This window comes from Dromiciops gliroides, chromosome 4, assembly GCF_019393635.1.
Source record: "Dromiciops gliroides isolate mDroGli1 chromosome 4, mDroGli1.pri, whole genome shotgun sequence".
Lineage (NCBI taxonomy): Eukaryota > Metazoa > Chordata > Mammalia > Microbiotheria > Microbiotheriidae > Dromiciops > Dromiciops gliroides.
In genome coordinates, this window is record NC_057864.1 from 120,059,730 (window position 1) to 120,083,231 (window position 23,502).

Sequence of the window (23,502 nt, forward strand, 5' to 3'; positions counted from 1 at the left end):
TTTTTTTTTTGGTGAGGCAATTGGGGTTAAGTGACTTGCCCAGGGTCACACAGCTAGTAAGTGTTAAGTGTCTGAGGCTGGATTTGAACTCAGGTATTCCTGACTCCAGGGCTGGTGCTCTATTTGCTGTGCCACCTAGCTGCCCCCTATTTTTCATTATACAAGTCATTGTGTACAGAACTAAGAGTTCTGCATATTTTGCTGCATCAGTTCTTATAAATTGTCCCGTATTTCTCTGAATTTTTCATTCAATACATTATTTCTTATTTCACAAGAATATTCCTTTATGTTTGTATAACCATAATATTTTACCCATTACCTAATGGATATCTACTTTGTTTATAATCCTTTGCCTCCACAGAGTTGTTGTAAATATTTTAATATATATTGAATCTTTGGGGTTTTTTTATTTGCTTAGAGCACATGCCCAATAGAGGGATCGCTACATCAAAGCATATGGACAATTTTAGTTAATTTTTTGAACAATTCCAAACGGATATCCAGAATGATTGAACCACTTGACAGCTGTACCAACAATATATTAGGGTACCTTTCTTTACACAGCCCCTTCAGACTTTTAATAAATGGATTTTTAAAATAAACAAATTGGTCATGGAGGGAAATGAACAGTATAACTAGAATCTAGTCTGGGACTCTGGCTCAAAATCTGACACTCTTTTCATTATACTATACTTTGTAGCTGAATACTATTTAGAGAGATTTATGCATGGTTGGTTTGGGAAGGGTAGGAGAGAAAAGATAATTCATATAGCACCAACTGCGTGCCAGGCAGTTTGCTAACCACTTTACAAATATCTTTTTTGGTCCTTAATAACCCTGGGAAGTAGGTACTTTTATTATCCCCATTTTATAGTTGAGAAAACTGACAGAGTGACTTGGCCAGGGTCACATAACTAGTGAGTGTCAAAAGTAGGATTTGAACTCAGATTTTCCTGACTCTAAGCCTGGTACTGTATCTACAGTGCCACTTAGTGCCTCATGGAGGCAGTGATGAGACAGACTACTTCTTAGGTATGTGGTACTAGAGAGGATTTCTCTTTAAGTTGGACTTTTTAGCCTCTGTCATCTTCCCAAGTTTGAGATATTGTGATTCTTATTTTGTGACAGTAAGGGAAATATGTTAACTTTTTGGCATTTTCAGAGTTAAATTTTCATTATCTGGCAAAATATACTTGTCCAGAATATGCCCTTCCTTGGTAATTATAAATAAATGAAGTTGTGGCATATGTTAGAAACTGTTCATTAGGTCTTGTTATTACCATTTTAAGGAACTGAAAAGTGTACATTGTGTTTCTTTATTTTTCCTAATGTGTGAGTATTTTTAATTTTGTATTGGTCAACTAAATGATATTTTCATGTCTAAATTTGCCTTATTTGCCTTTACTTTAGAGATCTAAATTATCTGATTTGAAAGCAAGCTAACACCAGTACTTTTAATTGCAGGATTTTCTGGGGATATACATTAAGATTTTTAAAACCAGTCCTGTCACACAAGGACTAATCATCAGAGGCAGGATATGAACCCTCTTCCTATGATTCCAGAGCCAGTTCACTTTATATTTTGTTTTTCTTTTTAATTTTTTTTTAATCAGCCAAGATCCAACTGTTTACCCTCCTAGCCCTCCTCTTTCTCTTCCCCAAATTGAGAACAGGAGGAAGTGTCTCATTCTGCATTCTTGAATCCTTTACTTATCTCTCTCAGGAGGTAAGGAGGGTGTTTCATCATGAGTCCTCTGGAATAATCATTACATTGATCATAGTTCAGTACAATAATATTCCATCACATTGATATACCATAACATCCATTCCCCAGTTTAAGGGCAATCCCTCAAATTCCCATCTTTTGGCATCTCAAAAAGAGCTATAAATATTTTTGTATATCTTTAAGTTTGTTTTGCTTAGTACTCATCCTCTCCTTGATCTACTCTTACTCTAATTCTCCCTCCTCCCCTTTTCTGTTCTATTTTACTGTTAAGTAAAATGGGTTTTGTACATTTGCGCACATGCACACATTATGTTTTTTCTTTTGACCATTGCAGATGAGAGTGAGGTTTCAGTTGTCAGCCACTTCCCCTCACCCCCTCTGCCTTGTTTGTATAAATATTTACTTGTTCACTCTGATTGACAATTTTCACTAACCTCCCTTTCTTTTCCCCCTCTAGCATATTTCTCTTCCTTTTTCTTTCCATTCTTTCCTTAAGATCATTGAGACTTAACAGAATTGAACTCCCTCTGTGAAATCTGATGTTGATAGGAGTCAGAGAGGACACATGTATCATTTCCTCATATTTGAATATAAGCAAGTTATCCTTGTTTAGTCCTTTTCATTCATTTATCTTTTTATGTTTCTTTTCACTTTTGTGTTTGAACTTCAGAATTTCTCCATAGCTCTGGTCTGTTCATCAGGAATGCTTCTATTTTATTAAAAGTCCATTTTCTCCCCTGTAGGATTAAACTTAATTTTTCTGACTAAGTTATTCTTGGCTATAAAGCCATGTCCTTTGCCTTTTAGAATATTACATTCCAAGTTCTCTGCTGCTTAGTAATAGTAGCTGCTAAATCATGTGTGATCCTGACTATGGCTCCTCAGTTCTTGAATTCTCTCTTTCTGGCTGCTTGAAGTATTTTTTATTTTGCCTGGAAATTCTGGATTTTGATTATGATGTTCATGAGAATTTTCATTTTGGAGTTTTCATTCAGAGGTTCTTTTCAGGAGGTAACTAGTGGGTTCTTTCTGTTTCCATTTTGCCCTCTGGTTCTAAGAGATCTTGGCAGTTTTCTGTTAAGATTTCTTGAATTAGGATATCTAGGATTTTATTTTGGTCATAGTGTACAGATAGTCCAATGATTCTTTTTTTATTCTTGATCTATTTTTCCAAGTCACTTTTTGCTATGAGATATTTGACATTTTCTTTAATTTTTTTTTCATTCTATTGACTTTGTTTTAATATTTCTTGTTGCCTTATGGAGTATAGGGTTTCTGTTTGGTGCATTTTAAATTTCAGAGACTTTATTGCTTGGGTAGGGTTTTGAACCTCTCATGCCAAGCTGTTAATTCACTTTCCAATCCTTCCATAACTCTCATTTCTTTTCCATTTTTTACCTCAAGCACTCTTACTTCATTTATGAAAACATTTTTGAACATTTTTTTTAAGCTCTTGCTTCATATCTTCCAGGAATTCTAGTTGAGTTTTGTTCCCAAGCTATGTTTTTCTCTGAGGGATTGCTTGTATGATTTTTGAAGTCATTCTCTTCTGCATTTGTGTCTTGAGACTTGCTTCCACCATAATAGCTTGTTATGATGGGTTTGGGTTTTTTTGCCCATTTTTCTAGTACATTTACTGACTTTGTACTTGATGTTAGAGCTAGGCGCTGTGAACTTAGGTAGGAAAGTTCTGGGATGATCGTGTTCCTGTTTTCTTGTGGTATTGAATATTATGTTATTCCTGGATCTCAGGGATAGGCTGGGGACTTGCAAACTTTATTAGTATTCTCATAGGGATCCGATTCAGGGCACAGTCTGATTGCTCTTCCCCTGGTATGAGCTCTGCAAGTTCCTGACTTGGGTTTGGATCTGTGTACTCATCAAATTCTGATAGACTTCACCTCTTATCAGCCAGATGGAAAACTGTTGATTCGAAGTGGCAGAATGGCAGGCTCCGCTTTGGTTTGGATTTCCTGCCTTGGCTATTCCTCTGCTGGTTTGGCTGGATGCTGGAAGTTAGATCCTGCTCTAGACTTGGGGTCTGAGCCACACCACTGCTACTGCTGGCTTCTGAACTTCATCCTTTTTTCAGTACACTGCCCAGGACCTCCCCACCTCAGAAAGGCAATGCTATATGTTTGCTTTTCTTCTCCAGAATCTTCTCAGGATTGACTAGTAGGCAGCGAAGCTGCCAGTTGCTACCTATCACCATTGCAGTTTCTCAGTATAAGTCTGCAGGTGCGCGCTATATGTGTCTCAGACCTCCTTTTATGTTTCCGGCCTTTCCCAGTTCTCCTTGGGTCAGTTGCTTATGTCTCTACCCTGTTCTCAGTTTTTGCAGACCTCTCTGTCTCTCTGTGCCAACCTGAGTCAGACAGAGGGCTCACTATGACTTTTTCTGGATTTCTTCATCAGAATTTGATCTGGTACATTTCATTGATTTGTTTGGGAGAGTTTTTGACTAAAGCTCAGCTGCTGCATTGCTTCCTTCTACTCTCATCTTGGCTCTTCCCACTTTCCATATCATGCTCCCTCCCCCACCCCCACCCCCACCCCCACCCCCAAATTGTTAATGAAGAAACAGTACCTGGAGTCCCTGTCACAGTAAACAAACACCATTGAGAAGAGCTAAAAACATGAAAACTATGACTGATCAAAGAAAAAAAAAAGTTCGTTAAAGAAATATGATCATACTGTGCATGAAGTTTCCTGAGAACATCACTATCATGTCGCAGTATCCATTCATTTTTAAGGAAACTCCTACCTTAACACCTTAACACTGTGAAAACCTGCATAGACATTCTCCAAGTCATTTAGTATATAAGGCTCTTGCTTAGCTCTGTTCATCATTAACCCCATCCTTTGCCTAGGACTTCCCTAGCTCTTGTTCCCTCTACCTCTGAGCCTGTCCACTGAGACTTTGCTCCACTAATTTCAGTCCTATTCTTCACAGATACCCCTATCTTCTCAGGACTGCGCTAATTTGGGGGTTCATCTCAATCCGTTTGGGTCAGAACTCCCAATTTCTGACTTCGTTCCAATCATGTCTCTCGTCCTTTATTTCTTCATTGCCTTGGTTATATTCCCTGCTGGCTCACTTAGATGCCTGAACCATATCTCTTCCCACTTATACCCAATGTATTTCCTCCTTTTAAAATTGCTTTTGTGTATTAACTGTCCTTTGTAATGCTTCATCTAAGGAGGTGGGGTTTTTGTCAACCTGATTAACCACAAGTTGGGACATGACTGTATATTTGATTTTCTATGCTTTTAATGATGTCCAGTTTCTTTTAGAATCAGTCAGCCGAAACTTATGGTATTACATTACACTTAAGTATGGTCTTGTCTAAAGGTATAGGATAGAGAAAATACAGCATGTTACAGTTCTGTGATGCTAAACTAACTGATAAGTCTTTATTTCTTATAATAGCCTAAGAATGGGGATCCCTCATATTTGTCCCTGTATAGGCCCTCAGCATAAACAAAATTTATTAACTGGGAGGTATTTGGATGCTGCCCCAAAGTACCTATGTATGTGGCCATAAGATTAATGTAGTATTTTCATCATAACTTCCATTCACTTAAAGGCTTGAACTTGATGATTCCCAGTTTATTCAGGTGGTATGAACTGTGACTATTAGGGTAGGGACTAAGGGAATTCAAGGGAAACGAAGACTATCCGTGAAGATAGTTCTTCCTACCTATCCTTACATGTCATTAAACAAAAGAACCCCTCAAGGAGGCTGATGGGGGATGTGTTATCAGCATAACATCAAATTCTGTATCACATTTAAGATTTACAAAGCATTTGTGGCATTGAAAGTTTTATTTGGCATTGTATTTTGTCCCGATTGCTATTTCATTTGACTTGGGAAAGGTATCTTGATCATTTCAACCTGTAGTTATTCTTATTAAGAGAATATTATCAGTAATGGATTGAAGTGATGGCCTTCCCTTTGGGAAGTTGGGCCTGTGAAATTCAGTAACTTATTTTAGGACCCACACAATGACAACCTGTATTGTGACCCTCTGAAGAAGGGGGGGAAAGGGCAATGGTAGAAATCAATTATTATTCTTTTCTGTATCCACAATAAAAGAAACGTGTTTTCAACAGTACTGAATTCTGAACAAGGTAGAGTTAGTTTCTTTAAATGTAATATTATATTAAGAGGTTAAGGTCACAGAATTTTAGAATTGGAAGGGGCTTCTTCTAGTCCAACTTCCTCACATTCTAGATGAAGAAACCAAGCCCCAGAGAGTCAGTGACTTAGATAGAAGAATGCCATGGCCATGAGTTTATAACCCTGGTCTCCTGATTTGTAGTCCCATCTAATTACTACTTCACCATCTTAAGTCTATCTATACTTCTATTTTTAAGGTACTGCTAAAATTAATATAATTTGGAGGTGTGTTTTTCATCCTGGCCTGGACCTCCTCCAACCTTTTCCCCTTCCCCCTGGTATCATCTACTGAAGTCTTTTGTAGCTTTCTTGGTGCCTTAGTGAACTTAAAATAGAATCTGGGAAGTTATACAAACAGTAAACAAAAAATGAAGCCAGAATGGGCTTGTTGCCCAGAAAGCCAGCTAAGTGCAACAGGAGGGCAAAAATTAAAAGTAGATAGAGGGGAGGAAAGGACAGGAAAAATGATCTAAGACAACTGGAAAACCACCACAGAGAACTCTTTGATAGAAAATTTTTGTTTAAGATCTTCATGTGGTATCACAGAAACAAGTAACCCCCCACCCCCACCCCAATATGCATTCTCACATAATTCAGATCCACATCCCCTATACATTTTAAACTAATGGGATTTCATATTATGTTGCTCACTTATATACATTGATGTTCATATTATTGAATATAGCTGTAGTTCATGCCTATTTTTTATGAGTGTGTGGTTAATAAAGGGGATACCATATTATCAAGGGGAGTTTTCAGAATGGACTTCAGATTCTGATGTCAAATTTGATAGTAGCTGTAAAGCACTTGGTAAAATCTTATAATGGGTACTAAAGCTGATTTAGCAAGTATTAAGAACCAGTTTTCTTATTTAGAGCATACTGGATTATACCTTAAAAAATGAAAGGCATTTGTGGAGTGAAAATATAATGAAATTAACTTGTTCTAATTGCTAAATATAGTAGTGGATTTATTGCTTCTTTTCCAGTATTTAATTTTATTTCTTCATTCATAGTAGAAATGAATTTCTTGTTTCATGAAAGCTTAATAAATTAAGCCCAAATTTGCGTTTTAAGTTTGCTTTGCCAAAATCTATGTGCACAAACAAAAACCTTTTATACTACGAAGTAGAAAGAATATTGTTTTGGGTGTCACTGATGAACAGTTTTTTTAGAAGGTCAGGCTTCATCTTTTCAATAGATATAAGCTGCTTATATTATTCTAATTAAATATATGAAGCCAAGACTGGGGTTGCGGGGGGGCGGTATTATTTTGTGGTCCTGTAGCATCTGACTTTCATTGAAGTCCTGCCTGGGTTTGTGTTTCAGTTGGTGTTACAGCAATCATATTGGTTGCTTGAGGTCAGTGAGCATGAGTGTAGGGTGTTGTTTTGTTTTGTTTTGTTTTTCCTAAGCAAAACTCAAGCATAGTTTATTGGTCCTGCTAAATTTTCACTGTAACTTTCTACACTTAGTTGTTAGAACAACTTCCCATCTGATGGGAGCAAATTACCAGTGTGGTCCAACGTCCTAGTATTGTCATTTTTCTTAGAATTCTTAGGCTGGTAGCAAATGGTTTGATAATAATAATCTTAATTCTTTTAGGTCCTACCTCTAGGAGTTTATGATTTTTAGTGTTAGAATCAGTGCCTTGAGTCTAACTTTTCCTTTAAAAATGAGAAAGGGAGGATAAAAGGAGTTCTCACCAAATTTTTAAAGTATTAAATATTAACATATAACAAGATCTTTTGGGGATTTTACCCCATCATTCTGTATGAACCTTTTATGGTATAAGATATATCATGAACTTTCCAACATTTATTAGGGGAGGAAGTATCCCCTTCCTCTTATCTAGCCATCTATCCATGTTTTATCTTTTTCTAAGCAAACTTTATTCTTTTAGGGAGATATATTCTGGAAATGTTGCTATAAGACAAATTAATTTTCCCCCCATGGAAATTGAAATAAATTGCATATGTGTTCCTTACCAAATGACTGAGTTGATTTTTATTGAAATAACTCACAGACATCACATTTAACTAAATTCTAGTGTGTTTTCTAAAATATATATTAATTGATTTCATCAAAGTGACTACAAAATAATAGGAAATACTATATAAATTTCTTATCTTTATATTTGCCATATTCTTTTTATTCTTTCTATTTTTATTATAAACACCAAATAGAATTAGTATTTACATATACTTATTAGAACACAAAAACAGTATTGTACATTAAACTGCAAAAATCTAAAATGTACATGTTGCTTTTCTTTTTAAGAATATAAGATCAACATATATGTAGCTTTCAGAGCTAACCAGCTTGTGGAGACTTCTTTCTTTCCTTTTCTTGTTCTATTAAAAAACAATGCTTTGGTGACCCTCATTTCTTTTTGGGGGAATTAGGGGGTGCTACCTTATCCTTTCCCATTCTTTACTTCCTTCTCCCTACCTCCCACATCATAAAAATAAAACTCTTAACATATGTGTAATTGAGTAAAACATTGTCCAAAAATATATATATTTCATTCGCTTCTTGAGTCTATTACTTCTTTGTCAGGAGGAAATTAGCAAGCTTCATCCCTCTCCTCTAATCATAGTTGATCATGGTATTGATCAGAGTTCTTCAGTCTTTCACAGTTGTTTTTCTTTATAATGTTGTATAAATTGTTCTGATTCTACTTCATTCTGTTATCAGTTCACACAGTTCTTTTCCAAGTTTATCTGAAACTGTTGATTTCATCCTTTCTTATTGCATAGTGGTATTACATTAATTGGTGGGCTCTGCTTTAGTTTCCAGTTCTTTTCTATTGCAAAAAGAAATTATATAAATATTTTTGTATGTATGGGTCCTTTCTTCCTTTTATTTCCTTAGAGTATAGGCCTATTATTTAATAGATTTAGGGACATTGTTCTAAATTGTTTTCTAGAATGGCCGAGTTAATTCTTAGCTCCACTAGTAATGCATTAGTGGACTTATTTTCCCACAGCCCCTCCAAAAAATTGCCATTTTCCTTTTTGCCATCTTTAACAGTCTCATGGGTATGAATTGGAAATGCAAGGGTTGTCTCTGCTTACATTTCTCCAATTCTTAGTGAATTGGTGCATTTTTTCATATTGTTATTGATAGCTTGAATTTCTTACATTGGAAACTTTTTGGTTATATCCTTTGACCATCTATCTTTCCAGTGATGGCTCTTGTTCTTATAAAATTGAACCAGTTGCTTATAAAGTCCTTAAAAGTCTAGTTAAAGATTTAAGCTTTAATAACTTAAAACTGCATTAAGTCATTTGAAACATCCTATGTATCTTGGATGTGAAACCTTAATCAGAAAATTAATGCAAAATGTTTTCCCACTTCATTGTAGTTACATGTTTCCCTTCTAATTTTAATTGCCCCCTCCCCCCAAAAAAACCCAAAACTTGTAAATAATCAAATTCGTTTATTTTGTCTCTTGTGATTTTCATTTCCTTGTTTGGCCCTGAATTCTACCCAGAATTTTTTTTCTTTTTTTTTTCCTCATTTAATTTCTTTATAATGTTACTCTTAGTCATGCAGCTATTTGGGCCTTATCTTGGTATATGGTATGTATTGGATTATACTTAAATGCTGTTAGACTGATTTCCATTTTTACTCATCATATTTTGTCAAATAGTCATTACCTCAATAGCCTTGGTCTTTGGATTTACTGAACTTTCGGCTACTGTGTATGTTGTTTACCTAATCTATTCCACTGATCAACCTCTCTATTTGATGATTAGCTATAGTTTGAGATGTGGTAATTCTAGGTTCCTGGTTTTTTTTTTCCTAACTTTTTTTCATTATTTCCTTTGTGGTTCTTGACCTTTTTCCACTCGGGATGAATTTTGTTGTTTTCCTTTGGTAATTTGATTGATAAAAATACTAAGTAAATTAATTTGTTGGTATTGTCATTTTTATTATATTGGTATGGCCTACCCATAAGTGATTATTATTTTTCTCATTATTTAGGTCTGTATTTTCTGTAAGAGTGGTTTGTAATTGTTCCTCTATGCTTTAGTAGGTAGACCCCTAGGTACTTTACAAATTTTGCAGTTATTTTGTTTGTATGTTTGTTTATTTATTTATTTGTGTGTGTGTGTGTGTGTGTGTGTGTGTGTTATAGACCTCTTTGGCCATTTTGTTGACCCCTTTTCAGAATGATGTTCTTCTTTTTTTTTTTTAAGTGAGGCAATTGGGGTTAAGTGACTTGCCCAGGGTCACACAGCTAGTAAGTGTTAAGTGTCTGAGGCCAGAATTGAACTCAGGTACTCCTGATTCCAGGGCCGGTGCTCTATCCACAGCACCACCTGGCTGCCCCTTTGCAGTTATTTTGAATGGATTTTCTTGTTGCCAGGTTTCATTGGTAACATAACAAAAATGCTGATGATTTAACTCTTTTTTTCCCCTGGAACTTTGCTTATTGTTTCAATTAATTTTAATTGAGTTTTCATAGTTTGACAGATATACCATCAAGTGATCTGCATAATAAAGTGATAGTTTTGTTTCTTCTTTGCTTTGTTTTTCTCCTCAGTTGTGCTACATAGCTGCCCAAAAGCCTTTTTTCTTAAAGCAACTATATGTTGATTTTATTCCTAATAAAATCTTATTATGTTGAACCAACTCTCCATATATTGTTGTAACCTATTCTTGAACATTTTATCTAATTTTTTGTATCAATGTTCATTAGGAATATGAGTACAGGATTTTCTTTTTCTATCTCTGGTTTAGGTATTAAGACTATATCTAGAAAGAGTGTGGAAGGGTCCCTTTTCCAGTTTTTTGTAATATTGCAGTTAATTGCTCTTTAAAAGTTTGATAAATTTTACCTGTAAATCCCTACTCTCCTCCACTCCTTCCCCCTCCATTGGGAGTTCATTTAGTGCTTATTCAATTTCTTTTTCTGATACTGGGTTATTCAAATAATATATATATATATATATATTTTTTTAGTGAGGCAATTGGGGTTAAGTGACTTGCCCAGGGTCACACAGCTAGTCAAGTGTTAAGTGTCTGAGGCCGGATTTGAACTCAGGTACTCCCGACTCCAGGGCCGGTGCTCTATCCACTGCGCCACCTAGCTGCCCCTAATAATATATTTCTTGAATGTATTCATCCACTTTATGATTGTTAGTAGCTTTGTTACCATATAATTGGAATTTTCTTTATTTCTTATATTATTTATTCATGTCATTTTTGATATAGTTTGGTTTTCCTTTTTTTGACTGAGACTTTTATTCTTTTATTAATTTAAGAAACTACTAGGTTTATTTATCAATTCAGTTTTGATAAAATATTTGATTCTAGAATTTCTACTTTGGTGTTAAGTTGCTTTTCCTTTTTTTTTTTTTTTACTTTTTAGTTACATATCCAATTCATTTATTTATTCTTTTATTGATGGAAGTGTTTAGATTGTAATGCTTAACTATTATCCATATTATATTTCATCTTACTAGTTTCAGCCTGCCATCTAGATCCTTTAGTTCTGTCATCTAGTGTATTAGCTGTTATCTTCCAGCTTTTCCTCATCTACCAATTTGATATGCATGCCATCTATGCCTACATCTGAGTTGTTGATAAAAATCTTGAACAGAACAAGGTAATGGATCACTCCTTGGGGCACTGTACTAAAGATCTACCTCTAGGTTATTATCAGTCCATTAATTACCACTCTGAGTTTAGTTCTCCAACTAACCTTATTACCATGCAGTCTATATTTTTCTATCTCATCCATGAAGATCTTGTGAGAGACTTCGTTATTTGCCTATTGAAATCCAAAAATGCTACATTCAGCATATTTCTCTGACTTATTAGTTTAGTAATCTTGGTGTTTTTATTTTTTTGTTTTTTTTTTTGCTGGGGGGTGGGAGGAAGCAAGTAAGTTATCTTGACATGATTTGTTGTTAATGAACTTATTCAGATTCTTACACTTTATCTCTTTCATGAAATACATCAGAAAATGGAATGGGTAACATACACTCTAGATTTAGGGAGAGTACATTTATAAAGATATGGAAGAAGGATAAATAGGAATTTTCCAGTGAAATAAGCCAAGGAGGTATGGAAAACTCAAGAATAACATTCTGAAGATACAAAAGGAAATAATTCCAGTAACAGGATTCTTGAACAAGTAAAAAATATCTTAAAATACAATCTGAGTTAACATTTCAGAATTGAATAAGGACTTTATCATCCTATTCCTCCTGGACCACTCCCCCACTCCTGGAATTAAATCAAGAAATCTCTTCCCTTCCATTGATATCTTACTCCTTTCTCTAGAGAGATGGGTACATCTTAGCTGCCTATGAGCTCAAGGTGACAGTGACTTGAACAAGATTAAATTAGTCTTTGTTATCATCCTTAATCCATTTCCCAAAGAAAAGATTGTAAGCTTTTTTGAGGGCAGGGATTGTCTTTTGCTTCTTTTTTATTCTGAACACTTGGCTGAGTATCTGGCACGTAATAGGTGCTTAATAAATGTTTATTGATTGATTATCCTCAACTTGTCATCACCAGCTTTCTTTTTTTAAAAAATATTTTTAATACTTTTTTTTTTAAGTGAGGCAATTGGGGGTTAAGTGACTTGCCCAGGGTCACATAGCTAGTAAGTGTCAAGTGTCTGGGGCCGAATTTGAACTCAGGTCCTCCTGAATCCAGAGCCAGTGCTCTATCCACTGCACCACCTAGCTGCCCCTTTAATATTTTTTTTTATTTTGAGTTTTGAATTTTCTCCCTTCCGCCCCTCCCTCACCCATTGAAAAAGCAAGAAATATTATATCAATTACACATGTGAAATCATGCACAATATGGTTCCATATTAGCCATGTTGCAACAAAACAAAAATAAAACAAGAAAAATAAAAGAAAATTTTTTAAAATATGCTTCTGTCTGTATCCAACTCCATTAGTTTTTTATCTGGAGGTGGATAGCATTTTTCATTGTTAAGTCCTTTGGAATTGTCTTGTGAATAGTTGCTGTCTGGAAAGTGCCTAAAATTCTAGCTAGGCTGTCTAAAATTCTAATGAGTGGTCACCAATAAATTAGAAGCTTTAACAAGAGTTTAGACTTATAAGCATTTATTAAGGAGCATAAGGCAAGAGGGAGAGGGAGAGGAGAGAGGAGAGAAGAGAGAGGGAGAGAAAGACCCTTCTTCATCCCACAAGCCTCTTTGGAACACGAAAACAGTCCGTACACACACACACACACACACAGAGCTCCAAGCTGATTGGCTGGTAGCTTTGATCGACAGTGCCCATGAGCAAACATCACTTCCTGATGCCAAGGAACTGACCTTCCAAGCCACATGGCTTGTCCTCAGACACCTTCTCCTCATGGTGGAGCTTTCCTATAGTATCTCTCTAGCAGCGGGGCATCACTCCAGTTCTCACACTTGCATCATAGTAGCTAAGTCTCTCATTTTTGATCATCATATAATATTCCTGTACTGTGTAAAATGTTCTCCTGATTCTGCTTACTTTATTTTGCATTAATTCATATAAATCTTCCCAGGCTTTTTTGAAACTGTCTTGCTCATCAGTTCTTTTCATTTCTTATATCACACTAATATTCCATCACAATCATACACTACAGCTTGTTCAGCCATTCTCCCACTGATTAGCATTTCCTTGATTTCCAATTCTTTGACACTACAAAAAGAGCTACTATAGATATTTTTGTACATGTAGGTATTTTTCCTTTTTCTTTGATCTCTCTGGGATAGAGACCCGGTGGTAGTGTTGCTAGGTCAAAGAGTATGCAGTTTTATAGCCCTTTGGGCATAGTTCCAAATTGTTCTCCAGAATGGTTGGATCAGTTCACAACTCCACCAACAGTGTTCCAATTTTTCCACATCTCCAATATTTGTCATTTTTTCTTTTCTGTCATTTTAGTGAAATTGATACATGTGAGGTGGTACCTCAGAATTTTTTAAATTTGTATTTCTTTGTAGGGATTCAGAGCATTTTTTCATATCACTAGATAGCTTTGATTTCTTCTGAAAACTGTTCATATCCTTTGAACATTTATCAGTTGGGAAATAACTCATATTTTTATAAATTTGATTCAGTTCTCTATATATTTGAGAAATGAGACCTATCAGAGAAACTTTCTATTTAAAAATAAAAAAAACAACAACAAACTTTTTTTTTGGCCAGTATCCCATCACCAGCTTTCTAAGGTGCTTTTTCTAGGAGCCTGAAAAGGACATTAGAGGAAAATATTAATTTCTTATATTCTAACAAAAACTAGGGGGCAGCTAGGTAGCTTAGTGGATAAAGCACCAGGCCTGAATTCAGGAGAAACTGAGTTCAAATCTGGCCTCAGACACTTGACACTTACTAGCTGTGGGACTGTGGACAAGTCACTTAACCCTTGTTGCCCCACCAAAAAAGGAAAAAAGAAAGAAAAGAAGGTTGGTTGGTTTTGTGGTTTTTTTTTTTTTAAATATGTCTCCACGCAGTCTAGAATCAAACTCAAATAGAAACAAATCCCTGGGGGGCCACATCTTGACTTAGAAAACCACAAATTAATGTTATCTTTGTTGTTTTGTGTATTTATTTATTTTCCTAAATGTTCCCCAATTACATTTTATTCTGATTCAGGCCATAATCAGTAATTTTGCAGGCCACTTGCCACCTGCAGCATGTTTGATACCTCTGGTCTAGAACATTGGGCTGAAATAAGATGAATAATAATAAGATGAAATTTAATGGATAACTGAATTTGAGGTTTCATTGGCATATAGAATTTCTGAGTAAGGAAACTTCTATCAATGCAGCACTGAGATGTTAAATGCCTTGCTCAAGGTTATGCAGCCAGTATATATCAGAGCTAGAACTGGACTCTAAGTCTTTGTGGCTTCAAGGCTAGTTCTCTATCTGCTAAAGTTGCCTCTGAAATTTAATAAGGATAGTGTTAGGCTTGAGTGGAAAAAAAAATAGCTTCCTAAGCATAAGATGAAGGGAGCATGTTTAGATTAAAAAAAAATCCAGTCTTTTATCTTAAAAAGAATATACCTTAAAATGCAGTCTGCATGTTCAGTGTGAGTTAATATAGTGATACAGTAATCCAAAAAAAAAAAAAATTAAAATGTGTGTGTGAGGGACGAGGGGGGGACTGACTAAAATCACTGATAAATGAGTTTAGAAATTTTTTTAAGGATTTATTGAAAGATAGTAAAAGAGAAAGATTGAGAAGAGATTTCTTATAACTGGCAATCCTAGCCTTCCTAATCTCCCACTTCTCAAGTTCCCTGCCACCATGCCGATGTCTCACAGCCAAAAAGGAAGTACAGTCCCACCAGCATCCACTTCCTCCTTTGTGTCCTCCTCCCAGAAATGGGAGGCTTCTCAAGTTGGTTGGCTGGTAGCCTTGATAGACAGTACTGACGAGCAAACGTCACTTCCTGACGAGCAAACGTCACTTCCTGACGCCAAGGACCTTGACCACATGGCTTGCCCTCAGAGGCCTTCTCCTTATGGTGAAGCTTTTCTACAGTAAGTCTCCAGCAGGTGGCATTCTAATCATTACAGTTACATGAAGAGAAGTATAGCTTACAGGAATAAGGATTTATTTTTTATTAGTTCACTAGCTAGGTAGTACAGTAGATAGAGTACTTGGTCTGGAATTAGCAAGATGTGAGTTCAAATCTGGCCCCAGACACTAGTCCTGTGATCCTAGGTAAGTCACTTAACCTTAGGTCTATTTCCTCAACTCTGAAATTGTGTTCCCTAAGTTCACAGGGTCATTGTGAGGATCAAATGAGAGTAATATTCTCACAGTTCCTGTTATGTAGCAGACACTAAATAAATGATTGTTTTCTTCTTTCCTTTCTGCTTTGCTATGGTCAAATCTCATCTGGATTATGGTGTTTAGTTCTGGAAATTGGAAAATATCCAGAGAAAGACAACCAGAATGATTAAGGACCTTGATTCTTGCTAGATTTAAAGTCAGAGGACTTAGATTCAAATCCCAGGTCTTCCATTTACTATTGGTATAATGTTGGGCAAGTTACTTAACTTTTATAGGCGTCTGTTTTCTCCTCTGTAAAATGAAGGTATTAGACTAGGTTGTTCCCTTAGATTTCTTCCATATATAAACCTGTTGTCCATATGAGGTGGTTGAATGAACTGAGATTGCTTAGCATGAAGAAGAAGATACTCAGGAAAGGTATTTTTAAAAGCTATGTATAACTTGTTCTGTAGGAGAAATTAATTTGGTTCCAGATGGTAGAACTAGGAGTCATTTACTTAGACCTTGTTGAGAAGACAAACTTAGGCTTGAGCTTATGAAAATTTTCTAACAATGGGAACTATCCTAAAGATGAATGAACTGCCTAGGAGGGTAGTGGTTTACCTCTCACTGGAGATCTTTAAACAAAGATTGAATAACCATTTGTTGAATTCAGGGATTTTCTGGAGGAGTTTAGGTTGGAATAGGTGTCTACTAGGGTCTCTTTCTACCTGAAGTTTTGCAGTAATATGTTCCTGATGCATATTTATTTGTATACTTCCCAGCTTTCTATATCGAGACACCATGTGATTGAAATTGATATTATAGTTGCTGGAAGTCACATTGTATTGCCTGTCAGTGTACATATATTGTATACCTCAACATGAAAAAAATAAATAGTAATTATGGGGATTTTCTTTAGAAATAGTTTATCAGTCAAATGATGGCATTGGTTTCACTACTTTTTAGTCACTGTACAGTACATTTTCCTCATACTCAGGCTCAAAATCTCAGAATTATAAGATTCTATTCTTATAAGAGACCTTAGCATGTACCTAGTGTATCTCATCACCAAAAAAAGAATCTCAACTACAATATAACATTCTCTCTTTGAAAAATGTATGATGAAAAAAAGAAAAGAAAAGAAAAAAAGAAAAACCTATGATGGAGAACTCACTGTTTTCTGTGGTAGCAGCCCATTCCTTTTTCAAGACTGCTCTAATTAGTAGGAAGATTTTTCCTAATGTCAGGCCTAAATTAGCCTCCTTGCAGTTCTACATCTTGCCTCTATTAGCATCTTCTGGGCATGAACAGACCAAGTCTAGTTCCTCTTTCATGTGACAGCCCTGCTCATCAAGGACTTGATAGCAGCTATCACTTTCACTCTGAATCTTCTCCTAACTATATACATTCCTACTTTCCTTAACCGATCTTTATAAACATAGACTCAAGGATCTTTATCCTCTTGATTGCCCTACTGTAAGAGTTCTTTAGCTTCTTAATGATCTTTCTGAACTATGGTACCTAAAACTAGACACAGTCTTCCAGATGTCCCTCTGCTTTTTGCACCTTACTTGGATTTCTTTCATCTTCCTTCCTGGCACCTGAGCCCATGGACCTACTGGCACTTGACTTTGAAAGTTTCATCGTTTGCTGTGGATTTAATAATTGGTCTGCTAATGTGTTAGAGATGTATCTTTTAATGAAGTGCCTTTAAATATTGAATACAAGGACTTTTTGTTGTTAAAATGATATGAGACCTGGAATATGATCTGAATGTTAGCAGGATTCTGTCTTGTCAGGTCACCTGAAAGGAAGGCAGTGAGTCATAGGCTTCCTTATAGGATGTATACTGAGAGTGGGCCTTGCAGACCCTCAAGTCCACCCTCTCATTTTAACTTCCAAGGAACTTGACTCTCATGTTGTTCCCCACATAAGCAGGGAGCAGAGCTGTCCCTACAACTCAGATCCTTGGGCTCTCATTCAAATGTTCTTTGCCACAGCAGTAGGTAGAATGTGAAGTTTTTGCTATATTATTCTTCATTTACATGGCACGAGCCTCTTCATCTTATATGGGCACAGCAGCCTTTATGTTTCTATGTTTGTTGAATTATGTAACATCTCTTGGAATTTAAATGCCTAGTTCTCTGTTTTTTTTCTTCTAGTATTCACACTTAATACAATTCAAGGTGTCATCATAGCATTTGACACTACTATTCACAAGACTCAATTCCTAGAAATATGGAAATACAATAAAACATGGATTTATACATTTAGATTTAGAATGAGTGTGGGTAGTGGTGTTTTTGTTTTGTTTTTATGGTAAGTATAAGTTGAAGGAAACTTCTAAGTTGGTATTTGGGGGAAATGATTCAGATCTTTGTTTTTTTCAATGTCTGGGGCTTCAAATCCAGAAGGAAACTTATTCCAGTGCTGCTAGACACTTGTTCTGAAACTGGTTTTTAGAAAATTGCATGGGAGTGTTGTGAAAAGGTAAGAGACTTGCTCACTGATTCAGCATCTCAGGGGCAGCTATTGAATCCAGACCTTCCTGATTGCTGAGGCTTGCCCTCTTATCACTGCTTCTCAAGCCATGCTCTAATCATGGCAATGCCCATCAGCCACTTAGAGTTTTCATATTTGGTTTGGGAAAACTGGTATTTGGAAAATCATACCTTTTAACTAGCCCTTCTATTTCACTAGCATGAGTCTTTGACATAAGAAGGGTATGGAAAAAGAGAGAGTTTGGTCTTTTTTCTCATTTACCATTGTCTTCATTGGGGGGGGGTCAGATTAGTAGTGCTACTACATTCATTAATATAAAACTGAACAAAATTTTAGCTCATGTGGATGAGTCCCAGTCATTGCCCAAAAAAAGGTCTCGTACTAAAGTTACACTAATTAAGAGGGCTATATATTTTTTTATTTATCAATGTATTTGCGTGCCTAGAAAATTTTTTCACCTTCTTTGTACCTGATAGAGAATGTAGCCTTTATAGCTTTGTAAAAACTTCCTTTCTTTTTTACCAAGTTCTTGATAAATTGTATTTCATAAATAACACCACAAGGTGGTACTATTGTATCATGAAATGGCCCGCCTGATTTCTTGGCCTCTGTAATAAGGTATCATTTGAATGCTTAGAGACAAGGTGAGGAATTGCCCTTATTTAGTATATTATCGCTGTTCATCTCAGATTGATGTAGTTTCCAAGTTTGAAATACACTGATATTGATGTGCTGAATGGTTTAAAAATAAAAGGTTGACCTCAAATTCCTTTGGAAAAAGCTTTGTTTCATATAGTTCTGTGATTAGCCTAGGTAGTAAGGTTATAATTTACAAAAGGAGATTTATTTAATTCACAAATCAAAAAAATTTATATGTGTAAAATGTTTAATATGGGGCCAGATCAAAAAGACTTTATTAACTCCATGTTTTTGTTCAAATAATGTGCCAGAATTTTTTTTTCCTAATGAATTAGCACCTGGGGGTTAATAAATGTTATCATGAGTCTATTTTGATTGCCAAAAAAGACTTTAATAAAGGAAGCCATGACTAGGTCTGACTCTTTAGTTCATGAAAAATAAAGTGTTTTGTTTCCATCTGTCTTTTATTGGATTATTAAAAATAAGTTTTACTAGCATATAGGTTTTTTTATTCTTTTGCATGTGTGACCATAGGATACAAATAAAGCAAATTTCAACAATTTGTTTTTGTTACACTTCTATTGTAATTTGGGTTTTATTGTATTTTCAGTTCTGTTTCTTTTTTTTCCTTTTTCCAGGATAAAGGGAAATCAGAGCAGGGCTCAAGCTGGAACATATTGCGTGATGACTTTATGATGGGAGCAACAATGAAAGACTGGGATAAGGAAAGTGATGGACCAGATAACACTGAATGAAGCTCCAGAAATGACTGACAGATGACACCATAGAGAAATTGGAATTCTTGTTATTTTTCTGGATTAAAGTGTTTATTATCTAAATGAGTTTTATAATATGGAGGTGGTAATACAGATGCTGTTTAAAGAGAAAACAACAGACTGCCTTTATTTTTACCAACTTCAAAATTGTCCTCTTTTACTTAATTTTTTCTTAGCTTACATCAAAATCTAAAACTATTTTCTAAAAGTTATAATTTTTAGTGTTGCCCCAAAACATTGTTTAGATATTCAAAACAAAACATTGCCTCAGTATATTTTGCCAATTTCATTACAAGTTTAAATATTAGTTGTGAGTGTTAATCTGTTCTTGTATTTCCAAATTATTAATATCCCTAGAAATGTCATTGCCTGCTGGTAATGAAGATGACCTATATTTAATTTTAATAAATTTTTGCTACATAAAGTCTGTGATTTTACATGTTAGTATGTGTGTACTTATTTTGAGTAGATGTCTTTTGTATTCAGCATCATTTTTCTTTTAGAGAGACTGAGGAAAACTATAGGTAATAAAGCAAGGTTAGAACTGTAGTTCTGGCTTTGAGTGATTCAATTTGAGAGCCATGGAAATTTAATTTTAAAAAAATTACAGACCTGCAAGTCAGGGATTCTTTCTCACATTATTCTCTAGGTTTATTTTAAACATGAAATCAGTTTGGAGACAGGACAGCCATTGTTTCAGTTTGTTAAAAAAAAAATGACATAATATCTTGAAGAGTAGGTGATGGGATATTTTTGCAGGGGGCAGTATGCAATTCCTTTTTTCTTAATCTGTTTGGGTTTGGGGGAAGGAAGGATATATTTGACTTAAAAGAGAATGTTCTAAAACTAGAAATGTTGACGTAATGCACTATACGTAGTAACTGCAAAGATTAGTGATTTAGATGATATTGACTATCGAGTATTTATCAATGGTGGAAGAAAAGTTAGGATTCGATCTATGTAGTTTAAAAATATCAAATTGATTTATAGGTCAATTTACATATAGGTCGAACCAGGGCTAAAGTAGGATGATGCTGATATTAAATTATTAAAATTAAAAGTTCATAGCTTTCATTCCTCTTAAACTGTAGAATACAAGAGTATAAGTTGCACTAATTACTCTTTCATACTATTTTTCTTAACTTTTGTGGAAGATTGTACTTTGTGAGTGGTTTAGTTGGAAGTTTGTGAAGGTTTTGTTTATCATCACAACCAGCTTTTTAAAAAGATTCAAAATTCCTTAATGAAATATTCAACAACTTGGGTCAGGTTTTTAAGGTCCATTCTATTCTCTATCATTGCCCACTAAGAATAGTTCCTTTGTTATCCATAAAACTTGCATCGGGTATGTAGTATAGCATAATCTTTCCAAAAAACCTCAATGTTAATAGCAGAAATGTTTATATTTTCAAGCTCATTTGAGTGTTAAAGATATTAGGTATCTAAAGACACATTAGCACATGTCTTGATATTTATTATCATAAAGTAACATACACACCCAGAATATCCAGAGGCTAAACTAGCAAAGCTCAAGATGCATTAATCCTCACTTCTGATCACTTAACATATCATTAAATTGTGGAAATAGTATCTTGTTAGTATAACATAAGCAAATACAGTGTCACTATTAATATATTTAGAATTCAGTAAGTAAAATTATGAAGTCCTAATATAGGTTAACATGGCATAGTTGATTTGTGTGTCACATTCCTTATCTCACCCAGAGCTTTTTGTTTTTATTTTTTTAGTCCTTTTAAATTCTTGAAGTACATGGTTTCTCTTACTACTGAACTCTTAAAATAAGCAAGTATTCTGTTGAAAATCATATTAACATTCCAGAAGCTGGTGAGCTTTAATTTCTTGTTCAGCAAAAAGTTGTTTTGAAAGAACATATTCCTATTTAAGGACCCATGTTTCCCTTTTTCAAAGTGACACTAGCTGTGCAACTCTCAAACAAGGAAGAAATTTACTATTTGGGAATTGTATTCCTTCAAATTTGAAGCAGATCTTACTCTTTAGAAATCTCCTCTTGGTGTTAGTTTTGTCTTCTACTCACTTACACATAAGCTGTATCAACTAAGTAAAATAAGACACCTCCTAGGTGAAGCACACACCTAGTACTTGAATGGTCTTACCTCAAACACTGAAAGTTATTTGCATTTGTGTAGATTAATTGAAAGACTACTTGGTATGAATATGAACCTAGCAATGGATTTCATGAAAGAAATGAAAATAGAGCCAAAGGTTTTTTTAGCTATTCCTGTCTACATCCATGCCACAAAATTGTATTTACTAAGGATTCAAATTCAGCCATTAATCATGGTAGTGGGGGGAAGGGGGAATGGAATGGCTACTTTACTTTTTTCCATAGGAAATGCTTTAGTTACCTCTAATGCTTTGGATACCTTTTATAAATCCATTTTTATTCTCACATTTCAGTGGCAGATTCTTGTAAATAAATCATTTATTCATCTGAATATCAATGTTAGAACCACATTTTTTTGTACTTTAGGTCATTATGGTGGTAGAGGCTGATTTATTTTGTTCTAAAACTTGAGGAAAGGGTAATCACAATTTCCAAATTATGCTGGTTTTCTTATTCCTTTGCCTATATATTTACAAGGAAGCATTCTCAGCATTGAATGTTAGTTGATTATTGTTAACTTTGGTGGCTGGGAGTGGGGGAGTGGGGCAGGGCAGTGAGCATTTAGTGCCCAAGGCCACACAGCTAGTAAGTGTGAAGTGTCTGAGGCTGGATTTGAACTCAGGTACTCCTGAATCCAGGGCTGGTGCTTTATCCACCTAGCTACCCCCAATTATTGTTAATCTATTAAGCAATAACCTAGAGGTCCAAATAAGTAATGCCTTTTTTGACATGAAATATGTTTCTAACAAATCATTTTAACAATCAGGTGTGGCAAGTTGTCCACTCACACGTACAGGGGGCAATGTGGCATAGTGTGAAAGAGGACTAGCTTTGAAATCAGAAAGACCTGTGTTGAAGTCCTATCTCTGGCACGTAACTAGTTATGTGACCTTGGACAAGTCACAACTTTTAGGGCCTCAGGCATTTCTCTGAAACTTGAAGTTACTGATAAATTGCCTGGCTTCATCAGTAGCCACAGTTTTCATATTGGGAAATGCGGGGAATAGTAGAAAAATTAATTTATATAAATGAAATAAACAGGTCTTGGACCATCTGTAGTTTTCTATCCAAAAAAAGACAAAAAATTTGACAGAATACAGTTGCTGGAGTACTGAATTTAGTTTCAAATCTCTTGGATTACTGCTTAAGTACAATTTTAATCAAATTTTTTACTAAAAGTATGTTAGGAAAAGCTTCGGTAACATCAAGTAGAACATTAAATAAATCAGTAGGCCCATTGTTAGGAGAATTTGAAGGTACGTCTATTCATAAAGACAACTAACATAGCCATGGCTGTAGACTCGACTGCCATCCCTAACCACCCACTTTACAATAGTATGGCTGGCCGGGGGAAGATTGGGCTAAATCTTATAGATGATCAAAATGCATCGGTCAACCTAAATATGTGTGTGTTTTGAATAGTTTGACATTTTTATACATGTATTTTCCTCCCTGTATAAATTTCCTTTTTGTAAAACTTCTTTCTAAATATTGGTACCAATAAATTTGTTGAAATTTAGTCATGTTCTGAGTGAAATGCACTTGGATTCTTTTCTCTAAGACTTTGCTAAATTTGGATCCCTGACCATCCTCTTGACTGAGCCACTCTTTGTGGAGATATAAGAACCAGTTTGCTTTGCTTGTAGTTCTTCTCTACACAGAAGACTGGCAGTCTGACTTAGGTAAGAGATTTAGAAATAAAAGCTTCAGTGATATACTCTTCCTTCAAATTATTTGCAAAAATTAATGGGAAATATGCATGTAATATGTATACATAAGTGAC

The 23,502-nt window shown here is 35.2% G+C and overlaps 1 protein-coding gene across 1 annotated transcript in view; it reads left to right on the top strand.

Moving 5' to 3' along the window:
* RRP15 (ribosomal RNA processing 15 homolog) overlaps positions 1–23,238 on the top strand; it is a 70,484-nt gene extending 47,246 nt beyond the window's left edge. The window contains exon 5 of the mRNA XM_043962592.1: positions 19,436–23,238. Within this exon, the coding sequence (XP_043818527.1) occupies positions 19,436–19,552 (117 nt within the window). The 3' untranslated portion in view covers positions 19,553–23,238. The remainder of the gene's footprint in view (positions 1–19,435) is intronic.
* Positions 23,239–23,502: the final 264 nt, after the last annotated feature.